The sequence below is a fragment of the Brienomyrus brachyistius genome, unplaced genomic scaffold, assembly GCF_023856365.1.
Source record: "Brienomyrus brachyistius isolate T26 unplaced genomic scaffold, BBRACH_0.4 scaffold52, whole genome shotgun sequence".
Lineage (NCBI taxonomy): Eukaryota > Metazoa > Chordata > Actinopteri > Osteoglossiformes > Mormyridae > Brienomyrus > Brienomyrus brachyistius.
The window spans coordinates 1,593,093-1,615,337 of NW_026042327.1; the positions used below are offsets into that span (position 1 = coordinate 1,593,093).

The 22,245-nt window shown below is 43.7% G+C and overlaps 1 protein-coding gene and 1 pseudogene across 2 annotated transcripts; both read left to right on the plus strand.

Moving 5' to 3' along the window:
* Positions 1–8,462, plus strand: part of LOC125723840 (cytohesin-2-like) — an 86,385-nt pseudogene extending 77,923 nt beyond the window's left edge.
* Positions 8,463–15,999: 7,537 nt separating this feature from the next.
* Positions 16,000–19,580, plus strand: LOC125723846 (G-protein coupled receptor family C group 5 member B-like). Of its 2 annotated transcripts, none has more exons than XM_049000686.1 (5): positions 16,000–16,050; positions 16,826–17,411; positions 17,720–17,800; positions 18,265–19,221; positions 19,522–19,580. In XM_049000686.1, the coding sequence occupies exon 4, from the start codon at positions 18,267–18,269 to the stop codon at positions 19,176–19,178; it is 912 nt and encodes a 303-aa protein (XP_048856643.1). In that variant the 5' UTR covers positions 16,000–16,050; positions 16,826–17,411; positions 17,720–17,800; positions 18,265–18,266; the 3' UTR covers positions 19,179–19,221; positions 19,522–19,580. The 2 variants fall into 2 exon arrangements, with proteins under 2 accessions (XP_048856643.1, XP_048856644.1); XM_049000687.1 differs by lacking the exon at positions 16,000–16,050 and having other exon boundaries at positions 16,610–17,089; positions 17,338–17,411.
* The last annotated feature ends 2,665 nt before the right edge of the window (positions 19,581–22,245 follow it).

Below are 22,245 nucleotides of genomic sequence, written 5' to 3' on the forward strand. Positions count from 1 at the left end.
ACTAAACTTAACCTCAAATTTGACCATGTTATGATCGCTACTGTCAAGTGGTTCTAAAACGTCTAATTTACCAATCCTGTCCTGGTTATTAGAGAGAACAAGATCAAGAATGGCATCTCCCCTGGTAGGGGTGTTAACAAACTGAGTAAAAAAACAATCCTGTACTAATTCCACCATCTCCAGTTCATTTTCTGAAGAGCCAGTGACAATGTCCCACTGCATTCCTGGTAGATTAAAATCACCCATAACTACCACATCATTTTTATTGCTCATAGTCCTAATATCACTGTATAACAATCTGCTTTCCTCAGCAGCTATATTAGGTGTTCTGTAACAAACACCGACAATTAGGCTATTTGAGTTTTTAGCATCTTATTTTACCCATATTGCTTCCGTAGTTTTATTTATATCAGTAAGTTCCCTTGCCTGCAAGTTTTCCTTTACATATACTGCAACACCACCTCCCTTTTTTCCTATACGATCCTTACGGAACAACGTGTAACCATCCATATTATATTCTTGTCCATTCTTTTCACTCAACCACGTTTCAGTTATTCCTACAATATCATAAGAGTCCGATGAGATAAAAGCCTCTAAATCATGAATTTTATTCCTAATACTTCTGGCGTTTAAATACAGACAACAAAGGGTAGGCCTATTACGGTGCCCACTTACAATATGATTATTTATGGCTTTCCGTTTCCCCCCACTGACATAGTTAACTAACCTCCCTGCCCCCCCAGTCCCTAGTTTAAACATTCCTCAACTACTCTACACATACGCCTCCCCAATACACTGGTTCCCCTCTGGTTCAGGTGCAACCCATCCGGCTTGAACAGGTCCCACCTGTTCCAGAAGGTCTTCCAATGCCCCATAAACCTAAACCCCTCTTTCCTACACCATCCTTTTAGCCATGCATTTAATTTCCTTATCTCAGCTAACTTAGCCTGACTTGCACGTGGCACGGGAAGTATTTCGGAGAATACCACCGTGGACGTTCTGCTTCTAAGCTTATTGGCGACTTCTATAAATTTATCCTGCAGAACAGCCCTTCTACCCTTGCCTATGTCGTTGGTGCCAACATGCACCACGACAACTGGATCCACCCCAGCTGGGGCCAAAAGCTTATCCACGTGATCTGGAAGGTCTCCTACCTGGGCACCAGGCAGGCAAGACACCGTACGGGACCCTCTATCACGCGTGCACACATAACTGTCTACTCCCCTAATAATGGAACCCCCCACTACCACAACCTCCCTCCTCCTGGGGGGAGGGGGCTCCTCAGTGCCCAAGGGCCCACCTGCCTCCCCAGTCCGTTCCGGCTCTAAAGCTGGAAGAACCTGAAACCTGTTCGACACAGTCACCTCAGGTGATGCCGCCTCTGCAACGTGTGTACGCCCTTTCCTGCGTCTACGACCTACGGTCACCCAGCTCTCTCGACCTCTCTGCTCTTCATTCTCCCCCCTCCCGGCTAGTGGCGTACACACCTTCTCCCTAAAAGGCGTATTAACTTGCTCCTCTAACTCACTGTTGCATTGGATGAGAGCCAGTTGCTCCTCAAGGTCAAAATGCGCTCAGCAGCAGAAATTCTCCATCCTAGATGAGCCTGCAAAGTTCTGTAGAAGTCAAATATACTTTAGTCAAATGAGAGACTAACCTGCTGTCAGGCAGGGGAAGCTTCAATAAGGCCCTCATTCATGACAGCTCCACTTGGCTTTTTGACGAGTCCCCATTTAGATGCAGCACGTCAGAGACTGAAGAGCAGGATGAAGGCTGTAAGTACAGTTTACTGTGGATTGTGTTTGTGTTTAAATCTAATAAAGGATGAGACAATTTACTTAAAGCATGATATAGTTCATATTGCTCTTCAGGCTTCGTGATAAAATATTAAAATTATTGAGTACAGAGTTGTACATGCAAAGAAAACAATGCAGAGCGGCAGGGCGCCTGGCCCAGAGGGTCTTCACATAGAATTCTACAAAGGCTATTTTTTCCTGTTGGATTAACAGCTTTGGTTGTCTTGCCCTTTAAAGAAATTCTCTCAAGAAAGAAGTTGCCTCTTACCATGTCACAAGCAATTAGTTTCACCCAAAAAGGAGGAGGACCCCTCTCTGCTCCCCGTGTTAGTAGGTTCTCCCCGACTCCTCCTGCTTATTCCTTCCTCCCTCCCTCCTATTTGCGCTCTCCTCCTCCTCTTGGGTTCTATTCATGTCTTTTGGTTCAGCAATAAAACCCACAAGGCTGCCCTTGGATTGTCCCTCTTCCCATCGTGACATATTATGTATTACATGATTATGAAGTGATTTGATTATTATACAATAGTCAATTAACCACTTTGTTTCTTCAACTTGTCTTTCTTCTGAATCATCAGATATGTGTCGTAGCTGGTAATTTGTTACACTCTGCTGTCAGTGCCAGTGTAGCCTAGATCCAACCAGTCGTATGTTTCGGTCATGCTGATGTTTGAACAATTTTTGGGAACAGATTTTCATAATGTTTTCTCATATATGTGGTGTGATAATTGAGCATGACCCCACTGTTGCTGTGCTTGGTGCTCCTGTCATGATCTGTAATCTCTTATTTTTTCATGTCTCCTCCCACTCATGCCAGCAGGGGTCGCTGCTGGCCCTTTGTAACCCTCCTAATTCTCCTGTATCCCATTATAGTTCTCCATCCTAACCCTGTACACCTGTTTTGTCGCTGATTAGTGTGCTGTGTATAAATATGCCTGCCCTCACTGCGTTCCCCAGCTCAGTCATTGCTGTTCCATGTGTAGTCTGTGTTTCCTTAAAGCCCACCGAGCTACACACTGCCCCTAAATTTAAATTTATATGTAACCTGTGTGTGTATGTGTAACCTAGATTTGCCCTGTATGTAAATCTAATCCAGGCCTTGATCCTACACCTACTATAATTATAAGTACCTCACTATACCTATATCTAACACTGCCATTCATCACCAGTGTTACATGTCAGGGCTTCGCTGCAATAGATCCCTCAGTGCTGCAGGTTATTACTGTGACTTTGCACACACACACGTTGCTGCTTCCTCAGCCAGTGTCACATATACTTTGTTACACACAGACCTCAGTAATCTCTGCTACACTCACACCTGCTCACTTTACATCCATGGTTAAATTCTCCTAATGGAATTTATCTTAATGTCTTTATTCTATTTTATTTTAATTGTTGCCATATTATTCATTGTATTGTTCTTTTGATTTTATTTCTATTTTATTATTGCTAATACACCGGATCTGAGTGCCTCATTTTGTTCCCTTCATGTAGAACACATTTTGTAATGACAATAAAACATCCTTATCCTCATCTAAATCACACTGTCTAACTACTAACCTGTTTAAATAATATAATTGGATTTCAAAGGTTAATAGTCACTCGATTACCCCCTCAGCCCAACAGTACCACAAACACCCAACATGCACGGAAATTTTCTCCTAAGTTGTTTTCCCTGCCTGGAACAATACCACAGCAGTCACATGGACTAATGTTTCAAAACATTTCAGAAACCTTGCATTGAAACTTGAGGTCTTTAGAAGGGATCAGTCCTGGGTGGCAAAGTTGCCATCACAAAGGTTTTTGATTTAGGGATTCATGATGCCAGGTAGCCATCTTTCACAAGCTGGTGGGCTGTGCCACTGATGCGTTTGCTTTGGTTTTATATGTCTGTCCTGGTTTGTGTTCTTGCCACTTCAGGTTCCCTGGTTTTGGTCTACATTCCTCGGTCCTCTACTGTGGAGTCTAACTTCTGCTTCACCTCATTCTGGAGTCGCCCATCCAGTCAGCGGCCCATGTCCCCCTAGTTCCCTGTTTCCAGAGGTTGGTCTGTTAGTCTCCGGGGCCAGGGGGCAGAAATCTGCCATGTTGGATGGGCGGCCCAGGTTGGGGTGCTCCATTATAGACTGGTACATGAAGGATTATAAATGGTTTTCAACCAGTATGTACCGAGTGTGCATCGTGACGAAAAGAATGTCATGGGAACATTTAGGACTGACTGCAGTATTAGTTCAAAGCATGATTGTGTTTTTCTTAATTTTTATTGATTTATTTTTGGATTATTAATTTTCTTAAGTAACTTGATTCAGTTAAAAGGGGTTTGTCCATTTGCTTTAGCAGAAGTTCGTGTAAGTATGATGTTCACCTTCCCTTTTCATAGTCTAGTCTTTGCCAAGTTTTATGCTTATTTCCCCTTGTTAAGTTAATCTGACTTGTGTGTTTAGGAGGGTCATACAGGCTTTTTGTTTGTAATGGAAGCACAGGGTCTGTACTTGCAGCTTATTTGCCATGCTAATGGAAGCATTTTACCTTCCTCTCTAATCTCTTTTTTTCTTGGCTCTCACTGCAATCTCCTCTATGCCAGGGTTTCTCAACCCAGTCCTTGGACCCCACTGCAAAGATCCACAGTTTTGCTCTGTCCAAGCTCTCAGCACAGCAGTAAAAGGTAACTGTTTGGTTCATGCATGCAGGGATCTGGGACAGAGCAAAAACGTGGAGCTGTCTGGTGGGCTGAGGAATGAGTTTAGAAATGCTGCTGTATGAAGTATTAAACCATTTGACCGGTTGGATAAATGTTAAAATGTTTTCTCAAAATATAAAAAGAGATAATCTTCTGTTTTGCGTCTCATTACAAGCAAACTTGTTTTTTGTTTTTATGTCACTCTAGTATTTGATATCTAATTTTCAGTCTTCTGGCAATATAATCTGGTGAATGGGGAAAGACTTCCAGCAGGGGCTCCGGTTTCCTCCCACAGTCCAAAAGTGCGCAGGGTAGGTTAATTGGCAAATCTGAGTTGTGAGTGTTTGCGCCCTGCAGAGTGTTGACTCCTGCCCAGGGTTGGTTCCTGCCTACGCCTGTTGTTCCAAGGACAGGCTCCGGTCCCCCCCGCGACCTCAGTTTGGCTTCCTGTCTCCCCGCTTGGTTTTCTTTGGTTTACGTCTTCACTAGCCCCCTTGTTGCTTTGACTTGTGTGTAAGTTATGTATGTGTGATTGTATTGCTGCATAGGGAGTGACTGCTATTTTGTTTTGCAAGTGTGTGTTGGACTCTGTTTATTTTGTCAGGGAGTGAGGTGGAGTGTTTGTCTTTTGGTTTCCTTTTCTTTTGCACTTAGGTGAGATTAGCTGTGGGTCGCACTTGATAGTTGGGGATTTTGTTTGTTATTTTGGCTGTGGTCACTCCCAAAGTCTTTTGCACTGGGTTATTTGTTCAGTGTCAGTATTATACATGAAAAAAAATGAAAATACAAAAAATATCCCTTTGTCCACTGGTGTTCCCTTCTTGCCCTCACCCTGTTTGTCCCTTTATCCCATTCCCCTTTCCCGTGAATACTGTTACACTCCAACCCTAGACAGGATATCGAAACAGCATCTTACCTATAGTTTTAAAAGAGATGAGGGATATTAATCATTGACCTTTATCTTTGCTATTTCAGAAATCCGTATCTGCTACCTTGTGAATGGAAGTATACACTGTAAAAAAAGGCAAAATTTGTCACAGTTTTAAATGATTTTATATCAGCCAATTTGACTACAGTATAATTATTTTTTTCCTCTTATGTTAAATGACAGAAAAGTTTTATCAAAACTACATTGCATAACTGGCATCGTAGTACTGATTAGCACCGATTCAGACATCCCGATGAACAAATATGAAGTTCATTTAAACTGTGGTACCTTAAATCCGTCAAGTTACCTCGATAAGCCAGTAACCCTGATTCGTAGTATAGGCCACTGATCACAAGCACTCTGTGTAAACGTATTGTTTAACCGGCGCTGTTGCATTACCAGGGTGAGAGGTTGACTTGCTGGTTAGCTATAAAAACAGACGTTAGTGCAACTCCACGTTAATGGTGCAGTCATCATGGCTTATAAATGCTTATTATCGTTCATCATTGTTTGTGTCAGTAACGATAACATAAACAAGGGTAGGCACCAGGAGAACATCATTGGCTCTTGCATCGATTACTTTTCCCGTAACACCCTTTAGATTGTTTCCCTGAAGGGCAGCAAACCGACAATTTCGGTGTGATTGAGCTGATCACGTGTGCATGGGGAGGGAAAGCGGACCTCATGACCTTCCCGGCGAGCTCAGCACATCCAGCATCGCTTCGCAAATACAATCAAAATGTTTTATCTTTATTCACACTTTCTATCTTTATTCATTATCTCTACAATCTCACTGCTGGACGAATGCCTGGCATTCAGAGCATTCTTTATTAGCCATTTGCCTTTGGATGCAGTTTATTTGCATGCCCCAAAGCTTCCAGGCATCAGTAATTGCTTCCCACGTTACTCCGGTCCTGGGGTCTTCTGTAACTGCCCTTTGGGATTACATATATTCAGCATATGCTTTTGTCCGAAGTGATGAGAGTTTGGGGTCACAGCACTTGGGTCTAAGGGACTTGCTCAAGGGCTTAACAATGTTACGATTACTCTGCCATGGGAGTTGAACCAACAACCAAACTGGCAGAGATGGCCAACCTGCTGAGCTCCACACCTGCTGACGATCTCCTTTTCCTGTCTGCTGCAGTCTCCATGGACCTGAGTCCAGAGAAGCACTCTGAACTTGAGGACATCCGGCTGAGGAAAGGAGCCCTTCTGCTGGAGATCCAGAGGCTGCGGGAGGCGCTGAGAGAGGCCCTCATGGAAGTGGAGGGCCTTGAATCCAGCACCAAACGCAGCCAAATCTTAGAAAAGAATAAGCATGTCGCCATGGGAAGAAAGAAATTCAACATGGACCCTAAGAAGGGTATCCTGTTCATGGTACAAAACAATCTTCTCCGGCACACGTCTGAGGACATCGCCCAGCTCCTATACAAGGGAGAGGGGCTGAACAAAACAGCCATTGGGGATTACCTGGGTGAGAGAGACGACTTCAATATCCAAGTCCTCCAAACATTTCTTGGGCTTCATGAATTCGCAGGGTTCAACCTGGTACAGGCTCTCAGGCAGTTCCTCTGGAGTTTCCGTCTGCCAGGAGAAGCACAAAAGATTGACAGGATGATGGAGGCCTTTGCGCAGAGGTACTGTCAATGTAATCCTGGAGTCTTCCAAAACATTGACACCTGCTATGTACTTTCATTTTCCATAATCATGCTAAACACTAGCCTTCATAATCCAAATGTGTGAGACAAGCCCAGTGTGGACAGGTTCATCTCCATGAATCGAGGAATCAATGATGGAGGCAACCTGCCAGATGATCTCCTCCGAAATCTTTATAAGAGCATAAAGAATGAGCCATTCAAGATTCCTGAAGACAATGGGAACAATGCCTTCTTCAACCCTGACAGAGAGGGTTGGCTCTTCAAAATGGGAGGAGGACGGGTGAAAACATGGAAAAGGCGGTGGTTCATCCTGATGGACAACTGCCTTTACTACTTTAAACATACTATGGATAAGAAACCCAGGGTGATCATTCCGCTGGAGAATCTGAGCATCCGTGAGGTGAAGGATCTCAGGAAGCCTAACTGCTTTGAACTGTACATCCCTAACAACAGCAGACAGCTGATGAAAGCCTGCAAAACGGAGGCGGACGGCCGCCTGGTAGAGGGCAATCATGTGGTGTACCGCATCTCGGCGCCAACCCCTGAGGAGAAGGACAAGTGGATACAGAGCATCACTGCTGCTGTGAGCACTGACCCTTTTTATGAGATGCTGGCAGTAAGAAAAAAACGGCTGAATAAATAAATAACGATAAAGACTGTGTGAATATGGTTGGATGTGCTATTGCAGAAAGTATTTATTTCAGAACAAGGAACTTTGCACAAAGTAATGTTTAACCTTAAGGTAGCATGACCGAATACCAGGTTTTGTTTTGATGCGACTTATTGTTCACTACAGATTTTATCATCGAAATGCCCTGTCCTTTTTTTGTATAAATGTTAAATTAAATGTTATTTGCACAGTATTGCTGATCTTTATGTCAGAGTACCTTTTTTTCTGAGAATCCACACTGCTGTAAATTTGCATTAACATGATTGGGATTGGGATGGAAAAATTATTTTCCATCTTAACCCATATTCTAAGCATATTGATTTCTGTTGTAAATTTTACTTCTACAGCAGTATGATTTAAGACACTAACAGCAATTCATTTTTCAACCAGTAATTGTTAATGTGATAGGAATTGCATTCAACAGCAAATGCGTTCAACTTAACCAAATGTATAAATCTTACATATTCTGATGATTCGACATTCCCCCGACGTCTGTGTGATGTATTTCAGCAACAACACGCAGTTAATGAGATCACTATGCGGAATTTAGCCGACTGTTATTTTACTGATTAGGATATATCACCCAAGATTGGGGTATACTATATATCAAGGGTCAGCAACCTTTTTGAAACTGAGAGCTACTTCACGGGTACTGAGCCATACAAAGGCTACCAGAACAGACTTTACCTAAACTTATCTAAACTTCATGTAGAATAAACACGTTTTAAATGCTTTTTTGGATATTGTCATTTTCAAATCTATATAAATACAAATGTGATTAAAGAAGAATAGCAACAAGATAAAATTAAATTTTAGTCGCTGCCCACTGGTGAGTTGTGGTATTTTTAGAACAGGTCCGTGGGTGACTCATGTGGTCCTTGGGGGCATCCTGGTGCCAGTGGGCACCATGTTGGTGACCCCTGTTCTAAATGGTATGTAGGGTTTGCAAACTACACCAACGCTTCTGATGGAGCTACATTTAGGCTTATAGTGGAATAATATAGTGGAAGATTCCTTGCATGAGTGTCTGAGAGCGTGAAAGTCATGCCAGATGCATGGTAGTTGGCAGCCCTGCTTTCCGTGTGCATCTGTCTCTTACTTTAAGTGGCTAGAGATCCAGCATTACTCAGGATTAGGAGCCACTTGCACTGATAATAATTAGTTTCTTTTTCCCCTTGCAGTCTGCTGCTGTATAACATTATGAAATCAGCCCAAAAATCCGCAACCCATGACCTCCTAATATTTACCCGAAACTATGTTTTCAAAATAGCACAACTGGGCATGAACACCGCGGACCTGGAAACTGCTGAGCATTGAGAATCAGCGTGCAAAGGCTCTTAATTTGGATATGTTTGTGAAATGTTCTGCTGCACAGCACAACAAAGAAAAACAACTTGTCAGTGATAATGAAACGTACAATCGGCATTGTTTTAACCATGAGAGTCCAAATGCTTAGATAAATTGTCACTTTTTCAGTGTAAGTATGCTCCTGAGCTCCACGATTCTGAATGATAGTCGGTTTCTCACTGAACCTCCATGCCACTCTGTTAAAATCTCTTGCCACCCCATGTAAAATTTTCTAGATCCACCACTGTGCCAGAGTAAAGACTTACAGTAAGAATCTTGAGTATTATTTCAACATAAACTTTGCTTGGGTGCTTCATACTTTAAATTAAATATAAATTATGGCAACGTGCAAAACTATTAAGCAAAATGCAACGTATTTGTTTTTCATGTACATAATTATATATGTTGATTATGATTCTGGGGCGGCATGGTGGTGCAGTGGTTAGCACTGTCGCCTCACACCTCTGGGACCCGGGTTCGAGTCTCCGCCTGGGTCACATGTGTGCGGAGTTTGCATGTTCTCCCCGTGTCGTCGTGGGGTTTCCTCCGGGTACTCCGGTTTCCCCCCACAGTCCAAAAATATGCTGAGGCTAATTGGAGTTGCTGAATTGCCCGTAGGTGTGCATGTGTGAGTGAATGGTGTGTGAGTGTGCCCTGCGATGGGCTGGCCCCCCATCCTGGGTTGTTCCCTGCCTCGTGCCCATTGATTCCGGGATAGGCTCCGAACCCCCCGCGACCCAATAGGATAAGCGGTTTGGAAAATGGATGGATGGATGGATTATGATTCTTTTTAGTTCCACAGTACATGCAGATACTACAATCCAAGCATGCACTCTTAGGTTAATTGCTATCAGTTTATATAAAGATTTATAGAAATTTCAGTCAGAGACTAGCTTCTGATATAGAAAGAATGTTTACATTTTTTTGGCTGTGGAATAGTTTTTCAGTGCTGCATGTAGTTTCTCTTTATTGTTTGAATAGGGCACACTTACACATCAACAAGTGCAGTGGCAGTTGTGATGTCCTCGCATATGAGAAAATACACGGACAACTTTTATTAAAGAAAACGAAAGGCTTTACTCTCCATACTCCAGTCAATTGCATGCATAGGCCTACTGCCGCATCTCACTTTGCCAACTTCCGCTTCCGTGCGGCTCAGGAGGATCTGGCTGCAGAACACTGGAAAGGGGTCCACAGCTCAAGGGGACCACCAGAGGACAGATGGAGTGGAACCAGGAACCAAGGGATTTGCCAGTGACTGGCACTCACTGTTGTTTTAGACTACAATAAAAACAGCTGTACTGGCTGAATAATGAGCATACAAAAGGAAAAAAAGACATGGATAGGAATAAAAAGGTAATTAAAAATAGAAAAACAACTGAAGAGTCATTCACACTGAACACGCGTCTCTGCTCTCAGGACGATGATCCTGCCAACTGCGCCAGACTGTGACAGACCGAACTACAAAACTGTAGACTCAGTGGACAGCTGACTACGCCACCCTAGGAATTTCATCCAGCTTTCCATTGAGACTACAGTTTTGCAGTCTGTTCTGCCAAACAATGTATTAAAAAGTGCAGTGTTATACATGACACTGTAATTAGTTCAATTCAAGAGATGTACTATCAAGTTATAATAGTGTGATTATCATAATCACACAAATATATGAATTCCTCTGATACTGAATTAAACAACCCTTTATGCTGTCCCTTATGTGAATTAGTAAAAATCTCCATAGTCATATGCAATTCCAATTCCCCCTTTTATTTATTTTATGGCAGACAGACAGCAGTGTATTATTATATTACAATTATATTATATTTATTATAATTATATAATTATATTATATTATAATTATTATATATATCATTATATTAGGGTGCCCCTCGCAGAAGGTAAATTTAATCTTATTTAATTACATTTTCTATATAGCGTCAGATGACAGCAGACGTCATTTACTGTAAGGTTACCTTTACTATAGAAGATATAACAGCTCCCAAAGTTCTTCATCTGGTACAGAAAACATACGCCTGACAGATGTTGAAGTTTATTCCGTCTTTATTCTTCTAGACGCCGTGAAAAACTATAAAATAAACATATTATTAAATTCCTGCATTACATTTAATCTTACAAGACATTCTAAAAGATCCATGATATTACCGCTAAACAGCGGCTCATACATCACCGCAATTCCACTTTTCAATACAAGACAACAAGTAAATACAATAAATATAAATTACCGTGTGCGCCTTCTGACCAAATGCTTAGGAGTTATTACAGATCCTGCCGTGACAAGCCGACAAACCACAAGTTGACTCCATGAATCTCCCAGCATGCATTTACTCCTACCCTATTCCGTCACATGACCATGTATTCAAGGGTTAACACGGATCAATTAAATAGTCAGCAGAGGGCACTGGCATACATTTCACAGTATACATTCTATATTAAATCAAACCAGCAAAAGGTGATTATAAAATAACCGTCTTAGCGACAGTTACAGAGTGGCGTAGTCACCCTTTCGCTCTATAGCGCCCCCTACCCCTACTACGTTTATAATTATAATAATTGCCTCATGTGCAGTTACGCTGGTTAAATTACCTGGAAATGTTATTAACTGCACATTCTCCTAGAAACTAACAACGGTGCTCACTCAGGTATATTTATAATGGTCAGAAAGCTGATGTAAAATCTGATATAGTGCTGAATGTGTTATTTTGTAGACAGTAATAGGTTTAATTAATTTTATATTCCATTACTGTAGAAAGCTATACTTGCTTACTTAAGGTATTTTGCGTTATTAATGTGTGATTTAAATGCAGGTAGTTTTATTACAGTCAGCTTTTATTCACAGTGAGTAGCTTGTCATCATGAAGAGGAAGTGTGACAATCGTGAGGTTTTGGGCAACCACAGAAAAGCAGGAAAGTAAGTAGAGACAGTGAGATAATTAGTGCCAGTCAGATGATAGACGTATACAGTATGTGAGTCAAAGGTTCTTCATATATTAATCATCCCATTCAGGTAACAAATCCTTAGAAATCCATTCCTGAGCATCATGCCAAGAAACACCATTTGTTTACTGATAACTGCTTTCATGTAAACTCTGCTGTGCTGAGAGTAAAGATGAAGAGGGAGAGACAGCAAGAGGCTGCTGACGGCAGAGAATGCAGGCGACATGGAGGGGAGTGAGAAAAGGAGCAAATATTGATGGTTAAGAGTGAATAATGACGTCACAGCAGCCTGATCCTGATGTTAGTTTAATATGCTTCTTAGTTTGGCCTGTGGTGTGTATTTCAGATACAGCATTTAATCAGGGAGACTGAGTGTGAGTCAATGACAGAGAGAGAGAGAGAGAGCAGACAGGCAGGTGAAGATGAAGGTGTATTAGGGAGGAGGGGGGAGGAGCTTGGACCTTCACCAAATCAGCCAAATGTAAATGTCACGTCTATCAAACAGGAGACCCTGCTTTCAGGAGAAATGGTTTAAAGATCACACTGGGGTCCATTACAGCCCCCCCTCTTCTTAAGGGGGGTTCTTTGTTTCTACTGTGCAAAGTAATTTGTAACACAAATGTCTAAACTGGCATGAAAGACACATTCAGCTCTTGTGAAGACTGGCATGTGAAACTGGAAAAGGCACTGGGGAAATTCAGTGCACATAAAGACAGGCAGTGCCACAGATTAGCACTGATGACATGGATTCAGAAGATCAATCCTGTTAATATTCAACCTTCAGATGAGCTGGAAAGAGCAGCAGCAAGTGAGGAAAAATCTTCTGGAGTTAAGTACTTGGCACGGCAAGGCCTGGCTTTTCGAGGTGTTGGTAAGGAGAGTGGGAATTTCAAGCAGCTTCTAATGCAAACAGCAGAGGGCGATGCAGAGCTGACCATGTGGCTGAAAGGCCACTATGATTTCACCAGTGCTGTTTAACTGTAACACCTGTTCCTGGGTTGCCCTCAGTCCTTGTTATTGGTTATGATTCTCACTGTCCTGCATTGTGTCTTGTTAGCTGTGTATTTAAGTGCCTGTTCTGCTTCTGTTGTTTCATGGTTTATTATAGCTGTATGTATGTATATAGTTCTCCAGTTGTGTTTATTCCATCATTTAGTTCATTCCTGGTCATTTGCTGTTTATTTTGGATCCATCCTGATCCTTTTGGTTTTGATGTGTGAGTTGTAATAAACCCTATTTTTCCATCCGTGTCATGTACTGCCGCAACCAGAAGAGGGCAGAAGATATGGCACAAAAACAAAGGAAGAAGCCTAACTTTAAAAAGAACAAAAAACATCAAGACTCATCCAGCATGGGGTGGTGGGTTAACGAATAACACAAACAATCAAAGAATAAGCAAACAAATGAGAGAAAAGATGCAGAGATGACTGAGAAGCAGGGGATGACTGGAGAAGAGACGACAGGACCAGAAGACAGGAGGGATACAGGGAGAGCGGAGAAGACAGTATAACTGAAGAATGGGAGAAGAGGAGAGACTACAGAGAACATAGATGACTGGAGGGGAGGGAATATAGGAGCAACAGAGAGAAGGAGGAAGGGCTGCGGAGGAGAAGACAGGATAAGAGGGGAAAATGTGAGCAGAGAAGGACAAACACCCCCACTGCCCAGCAAAGTGCACTTGTAAGTAAACCACAATTTTAGCCTTGGGCTCAATATCTGGACTTGTCTCTGTGTAGCGATGCATAGAATCCTTGACACTGGTTATGACTGTACTGTATTAGTCCTAAACCTGCCATTATAGTGTAAGAAGAAAAGATTTTTTTTAATAAATCATTTTAAAAAAAGGTAGAGCGATGTAGCCCCCGGAGAAGTCCCCCCCCCCCCCCCCCCCAAAGCCCTGTTTATTCCCTTCTAGCTTCCAGATGAAACTCACAATGCACCCCAATGCCACCTAACTTCTCTTCCACATGATGCACCTTATTTACCCTTTGAATCCTGTCCATTATTGAGCGTTTTTCTATCCATTTGATTATAAGTTTATTACACTGTATGTACATTAGTCAGCCATTTTCCGGACAGTATGGGCTACTCAGATATGTCATAATTCGATTTGTAAATGCTGACAGTTTTGATATTATCCTTCTTATCAGGAAAAACTACTTCTGCATATAGATATTTCTCAATTTTTTGTCTCATCTAATATAAAAATTGGCAGGTAGTACAAATATAATCTTATAAATGCTGAGATTAGAGTATCTGCGATGCAGGAATGCAGGGGTTTCATTGGGGCCCTTTCTATGGCTTAGTACTGTGAAGGAGTACATGGTTAGTGCCAGGCGCAAATGAATATCTTTGATTTTGCATCCATTTGGTAACTTGTTGAAGTTGTCTGATAGTCAGTAATACATGGTTTAATTAATATGATTCTTTATTTACTACTTTATAACATCTGAAAGAAACTGAAATAGGAAAGCTTATTTTAATTTATGGTCCACTGGATAAACACAGACATTACAGACGGTTTTAGAGTCTAATGCTGAATGTTGTTTGCTATGATTTTTCTGCCTGCATATGCTGTGATTGGTGCAGTGAAATTTGAGAATGTGTTTGTGGTCAGTATCATAGCCTCAGACAACAAACCAACGCTGTAGCGTGTCACTGTGTTTACATGTGAGAGGGGTTCCAGTTACATAAGGGACTCGTTCTAATTGTTTTGACGGAGCTCGACAAACCTAAAAAATAAATGCTGGTGTTATCAAAAACTGTCATATAGCTATATTCCAGATTTATTACAGCCAAACACATCTCGGAGCTCCGAGGAACCTCCTTCTCCTTATATTTCCCTCTATCCCACTCTTCTCATCCCTCCATCCCTCAAATACTGTGTAATGATGATATGTGTGCATGTGGAGGGTGAGGGATGGGCGTGGAAGGTAATAGTTAATTAAGTGGCTACACCTGGGTTGTGAGGGATCTGGGGTTAATAGAGGGAGTGGGAGGCGCGTTAGGGAGATTTGGTCTGGTAGGCACCGTACGCGTTGGGTCCCGGGGGGAGGTGCCGCTCGCATGCCGATTAGGGCTGCCGGCGGTGAAGCCAGAGAGTGGGCGGTAGGGACAGTTCCCGGTGCGGTAGGGCGAGGACAGTCAGGACAGTGGGGGTAGGAGGCTATGACCACTGCTTAGACGGGGTGGTTGATAGACGGGAGTAGCGGCACCCTCATAGGGACGGATTGGCGGTGGGGGGGTGGTATTCCCTTTCCGTGGGACGTTCTAGGTGACGGACCGGTGTGATTGTTCCTTCCCCGGGGGAGGGTCCTGATCCCTGGGGGGGAGGGGGTGTTCTGTTTTAACTATGTCTTTATTGTATGTGTGTTACGTGTGGTTTAAATGCGCAGTGTAACCGCTTAGGGTCGGGACAGGACTATATACAGTAGGCGGTTCTGGTCCCGTAACGCTTGCCTGTGCCCGAAGTGTGGGGATTACTGTGCATTGCAGTGCTATTGGTGTGCCGTGCCCTAATAGGGATGTTGTGTGGTGCGGGATTTACTGTGTGGTAGCGTGGGTTAACACACGCTTAAAAAGGGGTGGTGTGCTACGGGGAGAAAGCGGGACCGAACTCTTTGTGAATCCAGATCCGACCCAATGGGTCGCTGCATGAATTGTACTGAATAAAAGTATCTTTGTAATTGTAGCTGCAGTCTGGTGGTGATCTGTTCTCCTTTCACAGCCTCTGACGCTAGTTTAGGTTAGTTGCACTGGTGGCAGCGGTAGGATCATTTCTTTCCTTTGTGGTTTTCCCGTTTAGAAATCTAGAATTAGCTTTAACATGTCGGAGGCCGAGGATAGTGTACAATCTCCTAATTATGAGGGCGCTGATTGTTCTGTTACGTCTAGAGAGTGTTTTCTCAATCTCCCGGTGGCCCCCCTGCTTACCCAATATTTATACCGGAAACTTTTAATGGTGTGGGGCGTGAGTGGTCTGACTGGTCGGAACAATTTGATCTGGCGGCTGAGGTAAACAGGTGAGATGATTCTCTGAAAATTAAGTTTATGTCTTTGCTATTGTGTGGCCGTGCTAGGGAGATACTAACTACATCAAAAACCAAATGAATTAAAAAACGCGGAAAATAATGTTGAAATGAAAATATATTTTTTGACAGCGATCGACGACCTGTAATATTTTTGACGATGTCGCTGCTATATCGCTATTTGTAAAAAAAAGGAAAAAAATAGTTACTGGAAAAGCTACAGCGTTTTAAAAGTATTTGCTCTACCGATAAGCTACTGAAAGAAGTAAAGTTAGTAGCGTCGATTATTTTAGTTAGCTACTCCACAACACTGGACATAAAAATAACTGAACAATGTTAACATTTTCGTAATTTAAGCCCTCTCAACAGAAGCACTTTAATGAGAATATTTGAAAAATTAACTGATAACATATCAGTTATCTATATTTTTTTTATTTGCTTTGAAAACAGACTCAAATTAAGCCTATACGAAAAATTCAGAAGCCTATACAGTCTCAATTGAAGCCTGTTGCGTTTTTATACAATCGGTCTGGGATTCCGCTTAACGTCACGCCCGAAGCTCACACTTTGATTGCAAACGGGAAGAAACATAACTATTGTCACGTACACCGGCGGATGTCATCAATTAAGCCTGCATACTGGAGACTACAAAGGGACAGCACACGCAACGGGGGTTGCGAAGTATTGCCAATGTTTCATTTCTATATCGAGCGCTTGCTTGTCCAGTGTCATTCCCTCGTTCCTTACCTTGCCTGCCTTCCTTTCCCAGAGCAGCCCTCGTCCCTGAACCTCCCGTCCTGCCTTCCCTGCCAGCCCCAGGATCTCTCGTCTCCCCTTCCCTTCGTCTCCATGTCCTGTGCCTGCCTGTTGGACTGGATCTCCCCGGCTACCGAATCTACCTTCTGTCCCCGACCATTCTTCTTGCCTGGCCCATTGAAAGCCTGTTACCTGCTCGATCTAATAAAGATCGCGCTGTTCCGCATTCCTGGGTCCGCGTTTCCCTGCCGAGGGTGTCCTAACAATTATGTCTCCAGTAATAATTTTCTGCTAATAGCATTAATTCTCTTATTTCGGTATCGGTGTACTGCATGTACATGTTATCACCATCAAAGAAAAAAACGCGTTATGACTTATCAGTCATTATTATTGTTTTTGTCGTTTATTTAATCGTGTAGCAATACTGCCACTTGTCATATTATTAATTGCGTATTTATATAATATTAACCAATGACCAATCTCTGTATCTTACTAGCATCTTTTGCGCATTTGTCTTTGTATCAGCCGTAGCGGTCTGCAGGGGGAATCGCAGAAGCTGGAGTTTCTTAGAGCGCTGCATGGGTTTGGACAAACATTAGGTATTGGTAATATTACTGGACAAAAATATATCGTTATTGGTGTCCACCAAAGTTTCCAGCACTAGCTACAAGAAATGAGATTGAATGCATTTGCTCGTTTTTATTTGTATTTATTTTTTAAAAAGTTTCTTACATTATATCCGTGCTTTTTAAAGGTTATATCTCAATTTTTCAAAAGTAAACACAAAAAGGATGACACTTAATGCCCCCTCCCTGCCCCCACCCTATTTAGAACGTTAGCGTTCCATTACGTAAAAAACGCAGTACTACGTCATGATGCACCGCTTATAAATAATCTGTTTGATAAGGGAGAAGCAAACACAAACGATTCGTGAGTGCATCGTACGTGTTGTAAGAGCAAGTGAAGCTGAAAGACATTGACAGTGAAGGTAAGGCCTCCCCTTCAAAATGTATACTTCACTTAGATCAAAGGTCTTAAACTAAAAAAAACGCTGTGATATGCTAAACTACCGACCGCAAAACGTGCAGACTGGCGGGTGTCAATTGCGCTGGAATGACATTACATGGTTTTAATTTTTCTCTGATATCGGCCGGCCATATACAGTAATTTGTTTGAGACCCCTGAATTTAAATAATAATTAATTTTTATAACTATGGTGGCCTATATAATGTGCCGATTTACTTGTGAAGTTGTTCAGCTGGTTGGCATGGCATTGATTACTGCTTTTTAAGAAAGTGCATGTAGTCTCACACTGCAGAAGTCCATTGCTCAGTTGTCAGCATGCTCAGCGTGTCGCCTGTGATGTGTCCTGCACAGCAGCAGGCTACATTGCGTTTAATGGACTAATACTTCTTCAACCCATTAAATGATTCCTTTCTCTCTCCCTGCCAGTGATGGCTCCCTCTATCAATCTCTTCACCTTCCTCGTCCTGTCCCTGGTGGGGGGCAGCTCTTCATGGGACGAAGCTTCGCCTTGCGGATCCGGCTCCATCCTGACAAGGCCCTACACGGCCTTGTGTGAGCTGGATGCGGTGTGGGGCTTGGTGGTGGTGGTGGCGGCAGCGGCGGCGGCCCTCGCCTCGCTGATCCTGCTCCTGGTGGTACTGTGTCGCCTGCGGAAGATCACAGAGGCTGAGGAGCGCAGCGGGGTGGCGCCGCTACTCCTGCTGCTCGCTGCCATATTTGGGCTCTGTGGCCTCAGCCTGGGATACATCGCTGAGCACCAAGAGAGCCTCTGCTTCGCCCGGCGTGTCCTGAGGGGGGTGTTGCTTGCTATCTGCAACACATGCCTCGTGTTTCATGGTCTGCGACTGCGCCGGTTGGGACAAGGTGCTCATAGCCCCAGCACAGGTCAACTGATGGGGCTGGCGGTGGCCTTGGCCGTGTTGGATCCGGAGTGGATCCTTCTAGCCACGATGTCCACATGCCAGCCAGCCTGTGAATACCAGCCGCTGGACTTTGCGCTGGCCACCACTTATGTGCTGGTCCTGCTCCTGGCAGCACTGCTGGGGGCGGCCTGCAGTCTGTGGAGGCAGCAGCCACGGTGGAGGTGCAGGACCACGTGGCTGCTCATCACCTGCCTGGCCTCAGTCCTGCTGTGGGTGGCCTGGATCACCTTCTGCCTGTATGGCAACGCGGCGCTTGGCCTGTCCCCAACATGGGACAACCGGGTACAGGCAGTGGTGCTGCTGGCACAGGCATGGCTGCTCATACTGCTGCACGCTGCTCCTGAGGTCCACGCCACCTTACGGCCCCCGTCCCGCATGAGAGAGGCCAGTTTAGAGGAGGGCCTTTCTCACCTGTAGTTTGGAGCAAACCGGGACTTCGTGTTCAGTGACAACAACTCAGGTATGGTACTTTGTTTTCGCTTCTTTGACCTACTCTGTGACTCTGTGTGTACTTGAGAGAGAGCATAGCCCTCGCTCTTTCCTCACATGGAGCCCCTACTGGAAGTCTGTGGAACAGCAGCATATAAACAAGGTCTATGGACCTTTCCCTGTAACTCAGATCTCACTTGAGCAGAGCTTAGGTACCATGGCTGCATGTGCCCCCCCCCCCCTAACAATCCCCCCAAAAAAAAAATGTGAAGTATGACTACTGCACTGCTGAAGGATGTTTACATGATCAATATCTGTCTCTCTCCTGCAGGTGCCCTCCCCAGCCCCCAGGAAACATTACATTTTAAATAAATAATATATATATCATCATCTCTGGAAGTGGTGTGTTTTTTTAGGGTTAAAAAGTTGAGAAACATTCAATGGTCATCATCATACCATATATCAGTTGCCCAGCCACTGGTCAGTTCCTTCACTCTACTGTTACAGACTTTCATGAAAACATTTTTTAAATGTGGGTGTTTTACCTGTATGATATGCTTGCCTTTTGTACTGGACATAAAATAGAATTAAATTTTTACATTATATTACTCATACAACAGGCAGCATGGTCCTGCAGTGGTTAGCACTGTTGCCTCACACCTCTGGGACCCAGGTTCGAGTCTCCGCCTGGGTCACATGTGTGTGGAGTTTGCATGTTCTCCCCATGTCGTCGTGGGGTTTCCTCCGGGTACTCCGGTTTCCCCCCACAGCCCAAAAACATGCTGAGGCTAATTGGAGTTGGTAAATTGCCCATAGGTGTGCATGTGTGAGTGAATGGTGTGTGAGTGTGCCCTGCGATGGGCTGGTCCCACATCCTGGGTTGTTCCTTGACTCATGCCCATTGCTTCCGGGATAGGCTCCGGACCCCCCGCAACCCAGTAGGATAAGCGGTTTGGAAAATGGATGGATGGATGGATTACTCATACAAACACACACATCTGTAGGTTCTCAACTCTAGGTTTATATGAAACACATTAAAGCCAAACAAATGCAAAAAGTCCATGTATCGTTTGTCCTTGGGTTTTCCAGTCCAAAACGAAATCAGAAAAACTAAACAACAGCAGCGTTTTTTGGTTTTTCTGTCAGAAGGGGAAAAAGCGAAAAGCAGAAAACAAAAAATCAGGCTTCATATTTTATCCTAAAATGTAGAAAATATTACAAAAATACACCATTCTAAGGGTGGGTGTTTCCAAGCTTATGACTGGGACTGTTAATGTTGTAAAATTAAGATAAAGTTCACATTAGGCTGTATCTTACATCTCTGGTATCTGTTAGATCTGAATTTACTCATAGAAAAGAAACAAAAAAAGGTGATTTTACGGTTTTCCCATTTGGTTTTAAAACAGAAAAACAAATTTATTTTTGTATGACGCGTTATCCCAACAATACATTGTCTCAAAGCGCTTTACAGCATCCCCACCCAAAGCCCCCAGTGAGTAAGACATAGGTGACAGTGGCAAGGAAAAACTCTCTAGAAGGAAGAAACCTTGGGAGGGACCAGACTCAAAGGGGGAGCCCAACCTCCAGGGGCCGGCAGGGAGAGTCAAATAGAAGAGATGGCTAAGTGCCAAGTCACATTGTCCAAATCACAGGATTTGAGGCACAACCGGGAAGCAGGGAGGTGATGACAAGCCCGTGCCGACTCTCCTTCCAATCGCCAGGCAACCAGAAGTAATTAGGCAGCGGGTCATACATGGAAGATGGCACAGGCAGAACGCGAGCTGGATGCAAGGACGTCATGGGTACATGTCACATGTAGCAGGGTGTGCTGAAAATCTTGATAGATTGAGGTCTCCAGGCAGCACACCCCAGGAGGAGTTGGGGAAATAAAATGTGCAATTAGTCAAAGTATAGGGGAGACTATAGGCAGTGCTAACAGTTAGGTGAGTGCAATATGAAGTGCAAAGTGCAAGCTCCGGCAGATATGGCAATGGCAGCATAAGTAGGAGGGAGAGGCAAGTGGGAATGCAGGCATGGGGAGTCCCTGAAATGTCAGCACTCCAGTTCCACAAGGGATGGTGAAGCTAGAGTGACAGCGCTGACAGTTCAGTTTATCTAAAGCCAATGGCATCGAACGCCACCCAGCTCTACACCTCACACTGTAGGTCTGACTGGTGGGATCATTTCTTTCCTTTGTGGTTTTTCCGTTTAGAAACCTAGAATTAGCTTTAACATATCGGAGGCGGAGGACAGTGTACAATCTCCTAATTATGAGGGCGCTGATTGTCCTGTTATACGTGTAGAGAGTGTTTTCTCAATCTCCCGGTGGCCCCCCCTGCTCACCCAATATTTATACCGGAAACTTTTAATGGTGTGGGGCGTGAGTGGTCTGACTGGTCGGAACAATTTTATCTGGCGCCTGAGGTAAACAGGTGGGATGAGTCTCTGAAAATTAAGTTTATGTCTTTGCTGTTGCCTGGCCGTGCTAGAGAGATGTATAGTGGGATGCCGAGTGAGGCTAAAAGTAATTATGGGTTGTTAAAAGCGGCTATGGCAAGGTGTTTTGAACCTGGTGATAGTAGTGATTGGAATAGAGCTAGTTTTACCGCCCGTCGCCGCCTGCATAGCGAGACGGCAAGGGAATTTGGTAACGCCTTACGGAGATTAGCCGCTAGGGCTTATCCCACGGCTGATCGTCGGATTTGTGATCTGTTGGCAAGAGACCAGTTTATTACGCATTTTGCTACCGGTGATTTTCGGGTTAGCCTGTGTAGTGCCAAGCCTAATACGCTGGAAGATGTCATTGACCTTGCTTCTGAAATGGAGTTGCTGAGAAGTTTGGAGCAGACTTCTTTGCCACCTGACGTTAAAGTGAGGGGAGTGGTGGAGCATAAATTAGAAAGGGATGAACAAATGGAGGTGTTGTTGGGGGTGGTAGAGGAGTTAAGGCAGGAGGTAAAATCGCTTCGTACCACGGTGTCTAAGATGCAAGAGGGGATGAAAAGCTTTCTAAGTAAATATGGGGTGGTGTTGGATTTTGGTAGGAAGGAGTGTC

Bases quoted from the DNA above. Each gene is read 5' to 3' on its own strand.
- LOC125723846 (XM_049000686.1), top strand. From the start codon at position 18,267: ATGGCTCCCTCTATCAATCTCTTCACCTTCCTCGTCCTGTCCCTGGTG.